This window comes from Bubalus kerabau, chromosome 1 (genome assembly GCF_029407905.1).
Source record: "Bubalus kerabau isolate K-KA32 ecotype Philippines breed swamp buffalo chromosome 1, PCC_UOA_SB_1v2, whole genome shotgun sequence".
Lineage (NCBI taxonomy): Eukaryota > Metazoa > Chordata > Mammalia > Artiodactyla > Bovidae > Bubalus > Bubalus kerabau.
Window position 1 is genome coordinate 189183319 of NC_073624.1, and position 15143 is coordinate 189198461.

The 15143-nt window shown below is 51.0% G+C and overlaps 1 protein-coding gene across 1 annotated transcript in view; it reads right to left on the reverse strand.

Moving 5' to 3' along the window:
• Nucleotides 1–504: 504 nt before the first annotated feature.
• CELF5 (CUGBP Elav-like family member 5) overlaps nt 505–15143 on the reverse strand; it is a 48704-nt gene continuing 34065 nt past the window's right edge. The window contains exons 6-12 of the mRNA XM_055566660.1: nt 13576–13722; nt 12533–12674; nt 12283–12429; nt 10407–10469; nt 9519–9602; nt 6416–6559; nt 505–671 (exon numbers count right to left, since the gene is read on the reverse strand). Of these exons, the coding sequence (XP_055422635.1) occupies nt 544–671; nt 6416–6559; nt 9519–9602; nt 10407–10469; nt 12283–12429; nt 12533–12674; nt 13576–13722 (855 nt within the window). The 3' untranslated portion in view covers nt 505–543. The remainder of the gene's footprint in view (nt 672–6415; nt 6560–9518; nt 9603–10406; nt 10470–12282; nt 12430–12532; nt 12675–13575; nt 13723–15143) is intronic.

Here is a 15143-nt window from a genome sequence, read left to right on the forward strand (position 1 = left end):
ATTTGTTCATTTGTTCAGGGGATTTCCACCCCCACCCTCACCCCCGGCATGGCCTTGGGTGGGGCAAACATTTCACTCTCTCATCTACCCACTGGGTGTGAATTGTGCCAAAGGAAGGGCTCCCAAAGGGGCCTAGCTGGGAGAACTGATTCTTAGTACAGGACAAAAGCCCCTCCTCACGGCCCTCCTCACCCGACCATGCCCGCTTCTCAGGTGAACTTCTATTCATCCTTCAAAGCCTTCTCCAGGAAAGATTACCTAACTGCCCTTCCCACCCCCATCTTACTGCTCCGGTTCCAGCCCTGACCATGGGGTGAGGGTAGGGGGTTGAGAGGACTGGGGGGGGTGTCTTTGTCCAGCTCTGTCCCCGTCAACCAAACCTGGGGGCTTCTTGAAGCCTCTTGCAGCATCCCCCCAGCCTGGGGAGGGTTTGGAGAATGAGGAGAGGGTGCGGACAAGACGGGGTGGGGGTAGGGCAGGGGCAGGGCCGCCTAGCGGCTCACCTGGGCCAAGCCCGCAGCCTCTGAGTGGCTGTGGGCCCGGTCAGTAGGGGTGTCCCGGGTCTTTGGGCCGCTTCAGCTGCACTTTGAGCCTCTTCATGCCGATCTGAAAGCCATTCATGGCCTGGATGGCAGTCTGCGCGCTGGCCGGGTTGTCAAAGCTCACGAAGCCTGCGGAGACCGGGGTGGACCCACGATGGTGGGCAACGCAGGGGTCCTCGGCTCGCTCCAGTGCTGCAGCCCTGGCTGCCCGGCTTGTGGGGTCCTGGGGGCGGGGGTGTGCACTCGCGGGAGCAGACGACCCAGGGGAGGTAGGGGAGCTTCCCAGAACACACACAGCAGTCCTGATGTGGTTCTGACACCTTGGTGGCTTGCATGCCTCTGGGGATAGGGCACTCACTTCTTACCTGGGCTCTGCTCTGATGAGGCTTCCCAACTGATAGGGGGAGAGGGGGACAGGTGGGGCTTCTGGGGGTCCAGGGAACGCCACGGTCTCCCTTCCCCACCCCAGGCCCACCTCCTTCTAGGCTCTGGATCCCTACCTTTTGCCTCCTCTAAGCCCTCCATCCATTTGGGGTCTTGTCTGTCCATCTGACTCTTCCGGTCTGTCTCTGTGTCTATCTGTCCTTGTCTCTCTTCTTCTCTCCTTTTGTGTGTGTCTTTGTGTTTCTTGTCTATGTCTCTCCCTCCCTCTCTTTTCTCTTTTTGTGTCTGTCTCTCTCTTTGCCACCATCAGTCATTCCAGCCACAGATATCCCCCAACCTGGACCATCAGAAACACTCCAGCGCACCATCTCCTGACACACACACCTTAAACTTCCACCACATAATTCCCTCCACCCAGCCCTACTCCTACCCCTTACCTGTTGGTTCTCATAGACTTTCTGGGGGGCTCTGCAGAGGCTACAAGGGCTGGGGGCCACCCCAGGGGGAGGGGAACCACATGTGTGAGCGTTTGGGGGCAGGGTACCTGAGATCTGTGGGAGAGGCAGAGAGGTCAGGGCAGAGAGATAGTGGGATCAGGGCTGAGGGGTCTGGCTGAGGCCCACGGGGAGCCATAGGGCAATCTGGAAATGGGGTAGGGGGGTGTCTTCATATCACTCACACCTCCCATTATACAGACGAGGAAACTGAGGCTCAGAGAAGGCATGTGACCCCCTGACTGCTGAATGTTATGGAGGTTTTCTTCCAGAAATTTCTTTATTCTTCCTAGAAGCAGGATGCTTCCAGAAGCAAAAACAACAGCCAGTTGAGGATGTGACTGGTGATGGAAGTAAAGTTCGATGCTGTAAAGAACAATACTGCATAGGAACCTGGAATGTTAGGTCCATGAATCAAGGTAAACTGGAAGTGGTCAAACAGGAGATGGCAAGAGTGAACATTGACATTTTAGGAATCAGTGAACTAAAATGGACTGGAATGGGTGAATTTAACTCAGATGACCATTATATCTACTACTGTGGGCAAGAATCCCTTAGAAGAAATGGGGTACCCCTACAGTCAACAAAAGTGTCTGAAATGCAGTACTTGGATGCAATCTCAAAAACGACAGAATGATCTCTGTTCGTTTCCAAGACAAACCATTCAATATTACAGTAATCCAAGTCTATGCCCGAACTAGTAAAGCTGAAGAAGCTGAAGTTGAATTGTTCTATGAAGACCTACAAGACCTTCTAGAACTAACACCCAAAAAAGATGTCCTTTTCATCACAGGGGACTGGAATGCAAAAGTAGGAAGGCAAATTTGGCCTTGGAGTACAAAATGAAGCAGGGCAAAGGCTAAGAGTTTTGCCAAGAGAATGCACTGGTCATAGCAAACACCCTCTTCCAACAGCACAAGAGAAGACTCTACACATGGACATCACCAGATGCTCAAAACTGAAATCAGACTGATTACATTCTCTGCAGCCAAAGACGGAGAAGCTCTACAAAGTCAGCAAAAACAAGACCAGGAGCTGACTATGGCTCAGATCATGAACTCCTTATTGCCAAATTCAGACTTAAATTGAAGAAAGTAGGGAAAACCACTAGGCCATTCAGGTATTACCTAAATCAAATCCCTTACGATTATACAGTGGAAGTGACAAATAGATTCAAGGGATTAGATCTGATAGACAGAGTGCCTGAAGAGCTAGGATGGAAGTTCATGACACTGGTACAGAATGTAGTGATCAAAACCATCCTCAAGAAAAAGAAATGCAAAAAGGCAAAATGGTTGTCTGAGGAGGCCTTACAAATAGCTGAGAAAAGAAGAGAAGCTAAAGGCAAAGGAGAAAAGGAAAGATACACCCATTTGAATGCAGAGCTCCAAAGAATAGCAAGGAGAGATAAGAAAGCCTTCCTTTGTCAATGCAAAGAAATAGAGGAAAACAATAGAATGGGAAAGACTAGAGATCTTTTCAAGAAAATTAGAGATACCAAGGGAACATTTCATGCAAAGATGGGGACAATAAAGGACAGAAATGGTATGGACCTAATAGCAGCAGAAGATATTAAGAAGAGGTGGCAAGAATACACAGAACTATACAAAAAAAGATCTTCATGACCCAGGTAACCACGATGGTGTGATCACCCACCTAGAGCCAGCCATCCTGGAATGCAAAGTCAAGTGGGCCTCAGGAAGCATCACTATGAACAAAGCTAGTGGAGGTAATGGAATTCCAGTTGAGCTTTCAAATCCTAAATGATGATGCTGTGAAAGTGCTATACTCAATATGCCAACAAATTTGGAAAACTCAGCAGTGGCCACAGGACTGGAAAGGTCAGTTTTCATTCCAACCCCAAAGAAAGGCAATGCCAAAGGATGTTCAAACTACCACACAATTGCAGTCATCTCACATGCTGGCAAAGTAACACTCAAAATTCTCCAAGCCAGGCTTCAACAGTACATGAATCGTGAACTTCCAGATCTTTAAGCTGGATTTAGAAAAGGCAGAGGAACCAGAGATCAAATTGCCAACATCTGTTGGATCATAGAAAAAGCAAGAAAGTTCCAGAAAAACATCTACTTCTGCTTTATTGACTATGCCAAAGCCTTTGACTGTGTGGATCACAACAAACTGGAAAATTCTTAAAGAAATGGGAATACCAGACCACCTGACCTGCCTCCTGAGAAACCTGTATACAGGTCAGGAAGCAACAGTTATAACTGGACATGAAACAACATACTGGTTCCAAATCAGGAAAGGAGTACATCAAGCTTGTATATCGTCACCCTGCTTATTTAACTTATATGCAGAGTACATCATGAGAAATGCCAGGATGGATAAAGCACAAGCTGGAATGAAGATTGCCGGGAGAAATATTAATAACTTCAGATATGCAGATGACACCATCCTTATGGCAGAAAGCGAAGAACTAAAGAGTCTCTTGATGAAAGTGAAAGAGGAGAGTGAAAAAGTTGGCTTAAAACTCAAAATTCAGAAAACTAAGATCATGGCATCTGGTCCCATCACTTCATGGCAAATAGATGGGGAAAGAATGGAAACCAAGAGAGACTTTCTTTTTTTGGGCTCCAAAATCACTGCAGATGGTGATTGCAGCCATGAAATTAAAAGACATTTGCTCCTTGGAAGAAAAGTTATGACCAACACAGACAGCATATTAAAAAGCAGAGACATTACTTTGGCAACAAAGGTCCATCTAGTCAAAAGCTATGGTTTTTCCAATAGTCATATATGGATGTGAGAGTTGGACTATAAAGAAAGCTGAGTGCTGAAGAATTGATGTTTTTGAACTGTGGTGTTGGAGAAGACTCTTGAGAGTCCCTTGGACTGCAAGGAGATCCAGCCAGTCTATCCTAAAGGAGATCAGTCCTGAATATTCATTGGAAGGACTGATGCTGAAGCTGAAACTCCAATACTTTGGCCACCTGATGCGAAATGACTCATTGGAAAAGACCCTGATGCTGGGAAGGATTGAAGGCGTGAGGAGAAGGGGACAACAGAGGATGAGATGGTTGGATGGCATCACTGACTTGATGGACATGAGTTTAAGCAAGCTTTGGGAGTTGGTGATGGACAAGGAAGCCTGGTATGCTGCAGTCCATGGGGTGGCAAAGAGTCGGACACGACTGAGCAACTGAACTGAACTGAGAAGCAGGATGTGGGAGCAGGGGGGCTGGGTACTGGGTCGGGGGGGTGGGTGTTGTTCCTAACTTGCTGTGTGACCTCAAGCATGTTGTTTGATCATCTATACCTCTCCTTCCTCCCCATGTAAATGGGGACAATTCTTCCCTTTTATGGTTGGATAATGAGTATATACAGCAGGACTTCCCAGGTGGCTCAGTGGTAAAGAATCTGCCTGCCAATGCAGGAAACCTGGGTTCGATCCCTGGGTCTGGAAGATCCCCTGGAAAAGGGAATGTAACCCACTTCAGTATTCTTGCATGGGAAACCCATGGACAGAGGAGCCTGGCAGTATATAGCCCATGAGGCTGCAAAGAATTGGACACAACTTAGTGACTAAACAGCAGGAGCTTAATAGGCAGTCAAGAATCAGCCCTTCCCAGAGGACAGGGTAGGGTTCAGAGTCCAGATTTTGGAGTCAAACAGATTGTTTCTAATTTAGGTTCTTGCCTGTGACTTTGGGCAAGTTACACATCTCTGAGCCTTAACATCCTTTGTGTCTGGGGACAAGGAAGTCCTCCCCATGGCCCACAAGGCCCTTCATGACCTGCCCTTCCCCTCCCTGCCTTCCTCTCCTCCCTCTCTCCTCCCTGTCCTGCCCCAGGGCCTTTGCACATGTGGTTCTCTCTGCCTAGAACACTCTTCCCCTAGACACTCCTATGATTGGCTCCTCATCATTCAGGCCTCAGCTGAAGCACTGCTTCCTCCTATCAGTCTGTATTTTCTTACTGGTTTTATTTTTCTCTATACCATTTATAACACCCTGGCCTATATCCTGGGCTTTCCTGGTGGCTCAGACAGTAAACAATCTGCCTGCAATGCAGAAGACTCGGGTTCCATCCCTGGGTCAAGAAGATCCCCTGGAGGAGAGAATGGCACCCCACTCCAGTATTCTTGCCTGTTTATTTCCACCTCCTCCCCCTGGACCTGTGCTTTCCAATTCAGTTGGCAGCCACTGGCCATGAGTTGTTACTGAAATTGAAATTCATTAAAATTAAGTAAAATAAAAAATTCAGTGCTTTGGCCACAATAGCTACACTTCAAACGCTCAGCAGTTACATGTGGTGGACGGCTCAGACAGTGGGGATACAGAATATTTCTATCCTCAGAGAAAGTTCTACAGGCAGGGTGGCAGGGCTCTGAGCTCCCAGAGGGCAGTGATTTTTGTTGGCTTCCTTCACCAATCTGTGCCAGGCACTGTGCTGGGCACTGGCACACAGTAGGTGCACTGTATGTCTATTTGGGTTTTTTTGTTTAATCTTATACAGGGCTGTGTTATTGATTTATTTATTGGCTGCACCCTGTGGCATGCGGAATCCTAGTTCCCTCACCAGGGATCAAACCTGTGCTCCCCCCACACACACAGTGAAAGCTCAAAGTCTTAACCACTGGACCACCAGGGAAGCCCCTATGTGTCTATTTGTTGAATGAATGGATGAATGAACAAGGGAATCTTAGAAATGACTCATGCTAAGTGCTGGGTACACAGTAGGCGCTTAATAAGTGCTTGTTATGATCATAAATGTGATTCTTTCTTTCTTTTTTGCCCTTGACGCTGCTGCACAGCTTGTGGGATGTTACTTCCCCAACCAGGGATAAACCCGGGCCCTGAGCAGTGAAAGCGCAGAGTCCTAACCACTGGAGCTTCAGGGAAGCCCCAGAATGTGGTTCTCTCAGACCAGATCTGTCTTGTGGCTGACCACACCCGCCCCCCCGCCCCACCCAGGGCAAGGGGCCCGCGGTTCAGGGAGCGGCAAGCAGGAAGGGGCGCCCACAGCAAGGACTCACCAAAACATTTGCTCTGGTTGGTGGCCCGATCCATAAACACCTTGGAGGAGATGATATTGCCGAAAGGCAGGAACATCTGCGTCAGCTCCGTGTCTCCAAACTCCTGGGGGAGGTGGTAGATAAACAGGTTACAGCCTTCGGGACCTGCAGGTGGGGGGAGAGAAAGACATAAAGCCCCCAAGGAGAGGAGGCCGACCCCCGGGGGAGGGGCACGGGTCCGGAGCCCACAGCTGGTGTCTCCAGCTATTGGGGGAGGGGTGCACCCTGACACCCAGAAAGGAGGGGCGTGGAAACAGCGGGGAGGGGAGGCAGGGTGCCTTGAGCCCTTGTCTATAAAATTCCACATTCAGATGCTCCACACCTCTGCTGATCCTCAGGCCCCAGAGAACTGACAAACTTTAGATGATCCCTAGCCCCCCAAACTGAAATAAAGCCTTTCATCCTAGACCGCAGATAATCCAAAACTCCCAGACAACCTCAACACCCCCCAGAAAACCCCTAAACCTCAAACTCTTGGTCATTGACAGAAATCAGATGAACTGGTTGTAGGGTATAACAGAAACTCTGTACTGTCTTTGCCATCACTCCATATCTCTAAAACTGGTTTAAATGGAAAGGTTCATTTTTGAAAGTCTAATGATCACAGATTAGAATAAGACAAGTTAACTCCCTGGTCCCAAACCCCAAACATCCAGATAATTTTCAAAACCTTGGATAACCTTCCAAACCTTGGCTAATTTTTAAAAGCTTGGATAATTTAAAAACTGATGCAAAAATAAAATGTAGAGAAATAAAAAGATTATTCTCCAGTCCCAAAGCTCAGATATCCTGAAACCACTAGTCATGTTTAAATGATATGCTATACCAACCAGAAATAATTTTTTAAAGCACAGCTAACCATCAGAATCATTCCTTCCCAAAGAATCCCCAGTGCATGGCTCATATAAGAATTATAAATAACAAGAGCATTTTAAAACCTTGATTACCCAGTTTAGTCCTCAAACCTGCTGCTAATCCTGAACCTACAGACGATCTTCTCCTAGGTCTCCCCAAACAAAGGTAACCCTCAAACCACCAAGAAATCCCAACACTCGCGATGAACATTCCCCACCCCAGAAAATCCAAAATTCAAGATTACACATTCACATCCACCCTTACCTTCCTGATGAGGACCACAGTTCTGCTAATGTGCTTGTTTGCTGTTGTTGTTTGCTTATTTGTTTGTCTGGCCGTGTTGCAGGGTTTGCCTGAATTTAGTTCCCCGCCCAGGGATTGAACTTGGGGTCACAGCAGTGAAAGCACCGAGTCCTAATTAGTGGACCTCTAGGGAATTCCCTAATGTGCTTGTTTTTAAAATACAGGTGTGTTTCCACACAACTGATATGTTACAGAACAGTTGTGAGCAAACATGAGCTTTGTGTTTGCTTGTGTGCTAGCTCAACTCCAAGAAACACTAGGTGAAGGCGGAAAGCCACACCTAGCTGAACTGAACCTCATAAGAAAGCAAAATGCACATACATATGCAAAGGCAGCTTCCACATTCACCACCTTTCTCAGCTCTCCAAGTGTATTAGGAGGAGGACCTTCTCCCGTCTGAGGTTCCAGCTCTCCGTCTGATTTCAGACAAAACTTTCCATCACTTCACGGTAACTCACATGCTACAACCCATCCTACGCCACTTTCCTGTGCAAACTTCTAATGCCCAATTTATTGTACTATTCATGGATTTCTTAATCATCTAACATGAATAAAACTGTGCTACCATTTTTATTAGGGTCTTTTTTTTTTTTTTTGCCATGTCCCAGCCAACTTCTAAAAAAACATTTTGGCCACACCAGGGCTGCATGAGATATCTTAGTTTCTCAACCAGGGATTGAACTTGTGCCTCCTGTAGTGGAAGCACAGAGTCTTAACCACTGGGCCACCAGAGAACTCCCACAGGCAACATTTTGAGTGGTGTGCCCTGACCCAACTTCCCCCACGAGCCCTGCAGTTGGTATTGTGAGGCTCTGGAACTCGGGTGGCTTCCCAGAAAGCAGATATCCTGTTCTGTTACAGCAGCACAGATGGCATCAGAACCAGCTTTTACCCACAGCACCCTGCTGGGCAAGGAACTGAACAGAACCTCACAGAACTCAGTCTACAGGCCAGGCCATCCATAAACTTCCCATGTCCTGGGGGAGTCGGGGGACTTTTCTGGCTGGTCGCCTGGCCCCAGCTCCCCACCCCCACCCCACTAGATGGATTAAGGCGAGGAAAAGCCTCCCAGGCTGCTGCTGCTAAGTCACGTCAGTCGTGTCCAACTCTGTGCGACCCCATAGATGACAGCCCACCAGGCTCCCCCGTCCCTGGGATTCTCCAGGCAAGAACATTGGAATGGGTTGCCATTTCCTTCTCCAATGCAGGAAAGTGAAAAGTGAAAGTGAAGTCGCTCAGTAGTGTCCGACTTTTAGCCACCCCATGGACTGCAGCCTACCAGGCTCCTCCATCCATGGGATTTTCCAGGCAAGAGTACTGGAGTGGGGTGCCATTGCCTTCTCCTCCCAGGCTGAGTGCCTACTATGTGTCAGGAACCGTGCTGCTCACTCCCCAGCAAGGCCTCGTGGCACGCGTGGCCGTGTGGCCGATGAGGAAACAGAGGCACGGGGCAGGGAGGTGCCTTCCTGACGATGCCTCAAGTCAGCACTGGGTGGATTTGAATCCCAGCGGTCCGACTCCAGAATCTAACTCCTCTCCCACTTGACTCTACTGAGGAACCCTCATCTCACCAGGGATACCTCATCACCCCACCCCCTGACCTCAAACTCAAAAAAAGGCATTCCACTCTGGAGAGAGCTCCTGGTGGAGACAGGGTCACTGCTATCCCTATGGGGTCGGGACTAGCCCGGTTCCCACTTTCCGGAGGAGAAGACGGAGGCTCAGAGACCTAGAGTCAATTGCCTCCTAAATACCCAGGTGATGCTGGGAACTGAAGGCACGTCTCTCCGGACGTCAGGCCGAGCAGTTCCCCGAGGCTAGGTCAGACCCAGCAGGAGGTCCTGGAGGTGGAGGGGGGCGGTCAAAGGGCGGGGCTGGCGCCCAGGGGAGGTCGCGGCCCCCTCACCTTCTCGCTGCTGCTGCTGCAGGAGGGGCGGCGGCTGGGGGACGCTGTGCGCGATGGGCGTGATGGCCGCTGTGGGGTACATGGCTGCAGAGACCGGGAGCGAGACATAGGGCGGAACGGGCGTGAGGCCGGTGGGCGCGTGGGGCGGGGCTAAGACTGAGGGGGCGAGGTCACAGCCTAGGGTGGGGCCAAGATGGGTCTTGGGACGGTGGAGGCGGGTGGTCACAGGGGAGAGTTGGTCTGAGGGAAGTACTAAGACAACAGGGAAGAGTAGAAGGGAAAGGGGTCATATTCGAAGGGTGGGGCCATGGCTGAGGGCAGAGCCAAGGCCAGATTTTAGGAAGAAGGAGGGGGCGTGGTCACATGGGAGAGACAGTCTGAGGGAGGGGCCACGGCCACAGGAAAGAGTAGAGTGGGCGTGGTTGTGGCTGAGGGTGGGGCCACGACAGGTCTTGGGAAGGCAGGGGGGCGTGGTCACATGGGAGAGACATAAGAGGCAGGGAAGCGTTTAATGGGCGGGGCCATATTTGAGGGGTGGGGGACCACGGCTGAGGGCGGAGCCAATGCCCGGTCTTGGGAAGAATGAGGGGGCATGGTCACATTGGAGAGCGGGTCCGAGCAGGACACGACAAGCGGGACCAAAGGCAGGTTATGAGGGGCAGGGCCAAATGTCGAAGGTGGGTGAGGCGGGGGCCAAGCCACAAAGTAGGAGGTATGGCTAGACAGAAGAAGCAAGGTAGAATGAAGAGGGCGGCCCTGAGGGGTGGAGCCAGATCTAAGTGCAGCTAGGGGCGTGGAGTGGCTAGCCCAGGGAGGAAACTGAGGGCGGGGGGGTGGGGGGGGGTGGGGGGGGGTGCCCCGCGTTGGGGCGCCGCACTGCCTCCCTACCTGTGTACTGCTGGACTCCAGAGAAGGCAGGATGGAGGGTCTCGGCTACCGTCGGACTCTGAGCTGCGGGGCAGACGGAGGGGCTCAGTGGGGCGGGGGCAGCAGAAGTCTTCCATCCACCCCACAGCATCCACCCCGGCTTCATTTCTGCATAAACATTTTATAGGTATGACCCTCATTCCACAGGTGAGGAAAACTGAAGCTCAGGGAACCTCTTACAGGTGGGAAAACAGCAGCTGGCGCAGGGCCACTCAACTCGAATCCAGTTTTCTCAGACTCCAGATAGGTTTAACTCCCAACTCTTTGTCCCCATCCAGACCCCTTTGCTCCTCCTCGTTTTTTCTCTGGATTCTCCAGGGCTCCAGGTCTCTGCTCCTGATCACCACCCATTCACATCTCTTCCTCCTTTTCCCTCCCCACACCTTGATCATCAGACAGCCTATGGATCCCCTATGTGACTGTGACCTTCCAATAGTCCCTAGTGGAGGACACAGGGGGAGGAGAGGGCTTGTCGAAGCAACTAAAAATCTCCTTGAATGGAGAGAGGTTGTTAGAAGATAGGGTAGTGAGGGCAGAGAGATAAGCCAGTAAAGGGGTCACATGAATGAATTACTTCATAGTAATGGAACAGTGCTGTATGTTGATTGTGGTGGTGGTTACACAAAACTATACCTGTGATGAAATGACATAAAATGAACGAACCACACACACACACAGAAGTGCCTGTAAATAGTGAAGTCTGAACAGGGTCTCCAACACGTGTTCAGTTCATTGTACTGTACTGATGCCAGTTTCCTAGTTTTGACAACTAGGAAATAACAAATACTGTTGTTATGTAAGGTGTTAGCATCCGGAGACACTGGGTGAGGGGTAACCAGGACCTCTCTGTACTATGTTTGAAACTCCCTGTGAGCACCAATTATTACAAAATAAAAATAAACAGATTCTCAGTGGTGGAAACCCAGATGACAAACTTCACCTAAGCAAGGTGTGGGAAGACATTTGCCTTGAAATCAGGGTATAGGGTAGAGAAAGGTAAGACCTCTGCTTCAGTAGGGCAGAGTCCAGTGCCACAAATCAGTGCGTGGTCAATCCTGGATGAATGAATGAATGAATATGGGCACTGATCCCAAATGGTAACAATTAATAGTGAAGATTGATGGCACCCTTCTTGGTACCAGGAGATGGGTTAGCATCTTACAGACTGAGTGCCTCATCAGAGCAACATCATGAGATGAATGATACTATCTGTCCCATTTTCCAGATGAGCAAACTGAGGCTCTGAGATGTAAAGAAACTCCCCACAAGGGCCACTGAATTGGAATTTGAAGCCAGAAAGGTCTGACTGCAAACTTCCCATGTTTAACCCCCTTCTCTGTGCCCGTGTGTGTGTGTGTGCTTAATTGCTCAGTCGTGTCTGACTCTTTGGGACCCCACAGGCTGTAGCCCTTTAGGCTCCTTTGTCCATGGGGATTCTCCAGACAAGAATACTGGAGTGGGTTGGCATGCCCTCCTCCAGGGGATCTTCCCAACCCAGGGATTGAACCCAGGTCTCCTGCATTGCAGGCAGATTCTTTACTGTCTAAGCCACCAGGGAAGCCCATGAATACTGGAGTGAGTAGCCTATCCCTTCTCCAGGGGATCTTCCTGACCCAGGAATCAAACAGGGGTCTCCTGCATTGCAGGTGGATTCTTTACCAGCTGAACTAACAGGGAAGCCCCTCTGCACCCATAGCTAGTATCTATTAACCTAAGAGTCCTTGCTTCCTGTACTTTTGTTCCCTGGACACCAAGGCAAAGGGATTCATGCTTGTCCCAGGGACACCCTCCCTGTCCCCTGCCACTCTCCTCGGCCCCAGGGGACCACCCAAGTTACCTGGGTAGGGCACAAGGCCATTGGCATATACGGTTTCTAGGGCAGGGTGCCCGCCAGGGAAGGGCACAACACCTGCGAAGCCGTTGGTGATGGGGGCCACGAGGCCGGGCACAGCAGCGGTGCCGAGCAGCGGGGGCGAATGCAGTCCTGGGGAGTGGAAGAGCATCATGGGTAGCCTTAGCCACAGCTAAGGCTAAGAGTCATAGCCCCAGCTCTGCCCCCCATCTGTGGGCCCCTGGCAGACTCTCACCAGAGGCAGGGGCGATGGGTGTGGCAGGCAGCCCGTTAAGGCTGACAGCGCCAATCTGCTGGATGTGGCAGGGTGAGAAGGCCACGCCGGGGCTCAGGTAGCTGCCTGATGTGGACAGGACCGTCGTCTGCTGCTGCATGAGCTGGGGGTGGAGAGGGAGTCAGAGTCCAAGTGGCACCTGGCCTTGGAGCATTACTCATGGGGTTGAGGGGCCAGTCCTCCAAAAACAGGGGCAGGGGGTCAGGCCAGGTATCTTGGCTCAGGTTGGGTTAGGGCTCAGTTAGGAATTGGGGCTTAGCCTGAGATCAAGTCTCAGCATAGGATCAGGGCTCAGACTATGTTCAAGGATCATTTAGGAATCAGAGCTCAGCCAGGGACTGGAGCTCAGTCTATGATAGAACTTAGTCTGGGACCAGGGCTCAGCCAATGTTTTTTTATGTGTTCTGCTTGTTTTGGTTGTGCCATGCATACGGCATATGGGATCTTATTTCCCCAGCCAGGGATCGAACCTGTGTGCTGTGCACTGGAGGCATGGAGGCATGGCAACTGCCAGGGAAGTCCCAAGCTCAGCCAATGTTGAACTCACTCAGGGCTGGGTCTCAGTTTGGAGTTAGCCTGGAGGTTTAGCTAGAATTGGGGCTTATCTAGATTTGGGGAACAGCCAGGATCTGGGGGTCAACCCAAGACTGGGTCTTGATTTGACATTCACCCAGGGTTGTGGCTCAAGCTGGATTTGGTGGCCGAGCCTGGGGTCCTGTCAGTTGGGGTTCAGCTTGGGCTCAGAGCATAGTTCATGGTGGGTGGCTAAGCTGGGGTTGAGATCAGGAAGTGGACTGGATCTGGGGACTTAGCCATAACCAAAATAAGGCCATGAGTCAGAGATTGGGCAAGAGAAACAGAAAGATAGCACTCAGAAAGAAACAGAAAGAGGCACTCGACAGAGACTAGATGGAGAAAGAGAGAGAGAGACACTGAGCTGGGCCCTCAAAACAGCGGTGTCAGGAGCCCCGCTGGAGACAGGAGTGTGTCCGCCATTCACTCACAGCCTGGGCGTAGGCACTGTAGGGGCTGAAGGGCAGGGTGAGGGACGGAGTCAGGATGCCCAGCTGGCCCACCATCTGCTGCATGCGCCTCAGCGTCCGCTCCTTGTCCGTGTCGGCAAACTTGACCACCAGGCTGGAGGAGGCACCCTGCAAGGGCAGCCGCAAGCAGGGAGGAAAGAAGGGGGACATTGCCAGGACTCTGAGGTACCTTGCGGGGGGTGTAGGGTGTGGGTGGCAGCAGCTATCAGCCCCTCCCTCAAGGTCCCAGGGGCCGCAGTGAGACTAGTCTGGAGATCAGCATCCTGGGTCTCACACTTGACCTTGTAGGCTGCCATGCACACAAGTGGGGCACCCAGGTCTAGTGGGGGCTGCCTCTGGGAAGCAGAGGAGGACCTGACTGTCAGCCATACTTTCAAAAAAGGTGGAGAACCCAAGTGCTGGAGAGGAACAATGAAGGCCCATACAGAGGATTCTATAGCTGCCCACACCTGAGAACAGGTGAGGTTACAATCATTTGAGAAACTGAATACCTCCTTTGATGGGGAGCTCACTACCTCTCCACTCACCAGCTCCATCAGTGGACAGCTCTGAGCAGGAGAAAGCTTGACCTTGGATTGAGTTGATTCCTCCCTCTCCAGGGACTAGAACTGATGCCCAATGACCCACAGAGCAAGAGAAGGGAGGATCTGAGACTGCCCTGCTCTTTATACCATGTTGCAGAACAACAGAAAGGAGAGTGGGTTCCCCAAGGCCTGTCTTCCCTGCGGCAGATTTGGACATTTTTGTACAGTGATGGAGGCTCCCAGGGCCACTTTTCTGGGTGGCAGGGCCACCCCCAAGACCCCAGTGGTCTCCTCCAGCCTCTCACAGCTGCAGGCCCACCAGCTCCCAGCTCTAGACTTGCCACCTGCCTATCTCCCACACTGGCCCCACGGAGACATTTCCAAATGGCCTGCCCCTTCCTTCTCCTGGGGATACCCTGGGAGGCTCCCCATTGCCCTGGGAGGAATCCCAAGCTTCTTGGCCTTGAACTGCAGGCCCCTCCAGCCCCATCCCCTCCTGTTCCTCTGGGGCTCACACACATCTGCACACACACATGCATCCCACCCACAGTGACTCACACTCACCATCCACACTCACACACATACATACACTCAACAATACATGCACATATACTCACACACACATGTACACACATATTTGTCTACATTCACACACATGTGCTCACCCCTCCACACACACTCACACACTCTTACAGATGCACACACATGCACTCATTCCCCCCATATCACTGGGACACACACACACAAACACACATGTGCACTTACCTATATAACTTACATATGTGCACTCACATGAGCACACCCACTCAACACACTTGCATGCATGCAGTCACAGCATATACATGTGCATATGCATCAGCATACATGTGAACATATATCCATTTGCACACACTTCATGTGCACACTGACACCCACCTACTCACAACCACACACTCACATACAGGCATGGAAGCACACTCTCAGGCACATGCACACGTGTGCACACCAACACACACACTGGCCCAC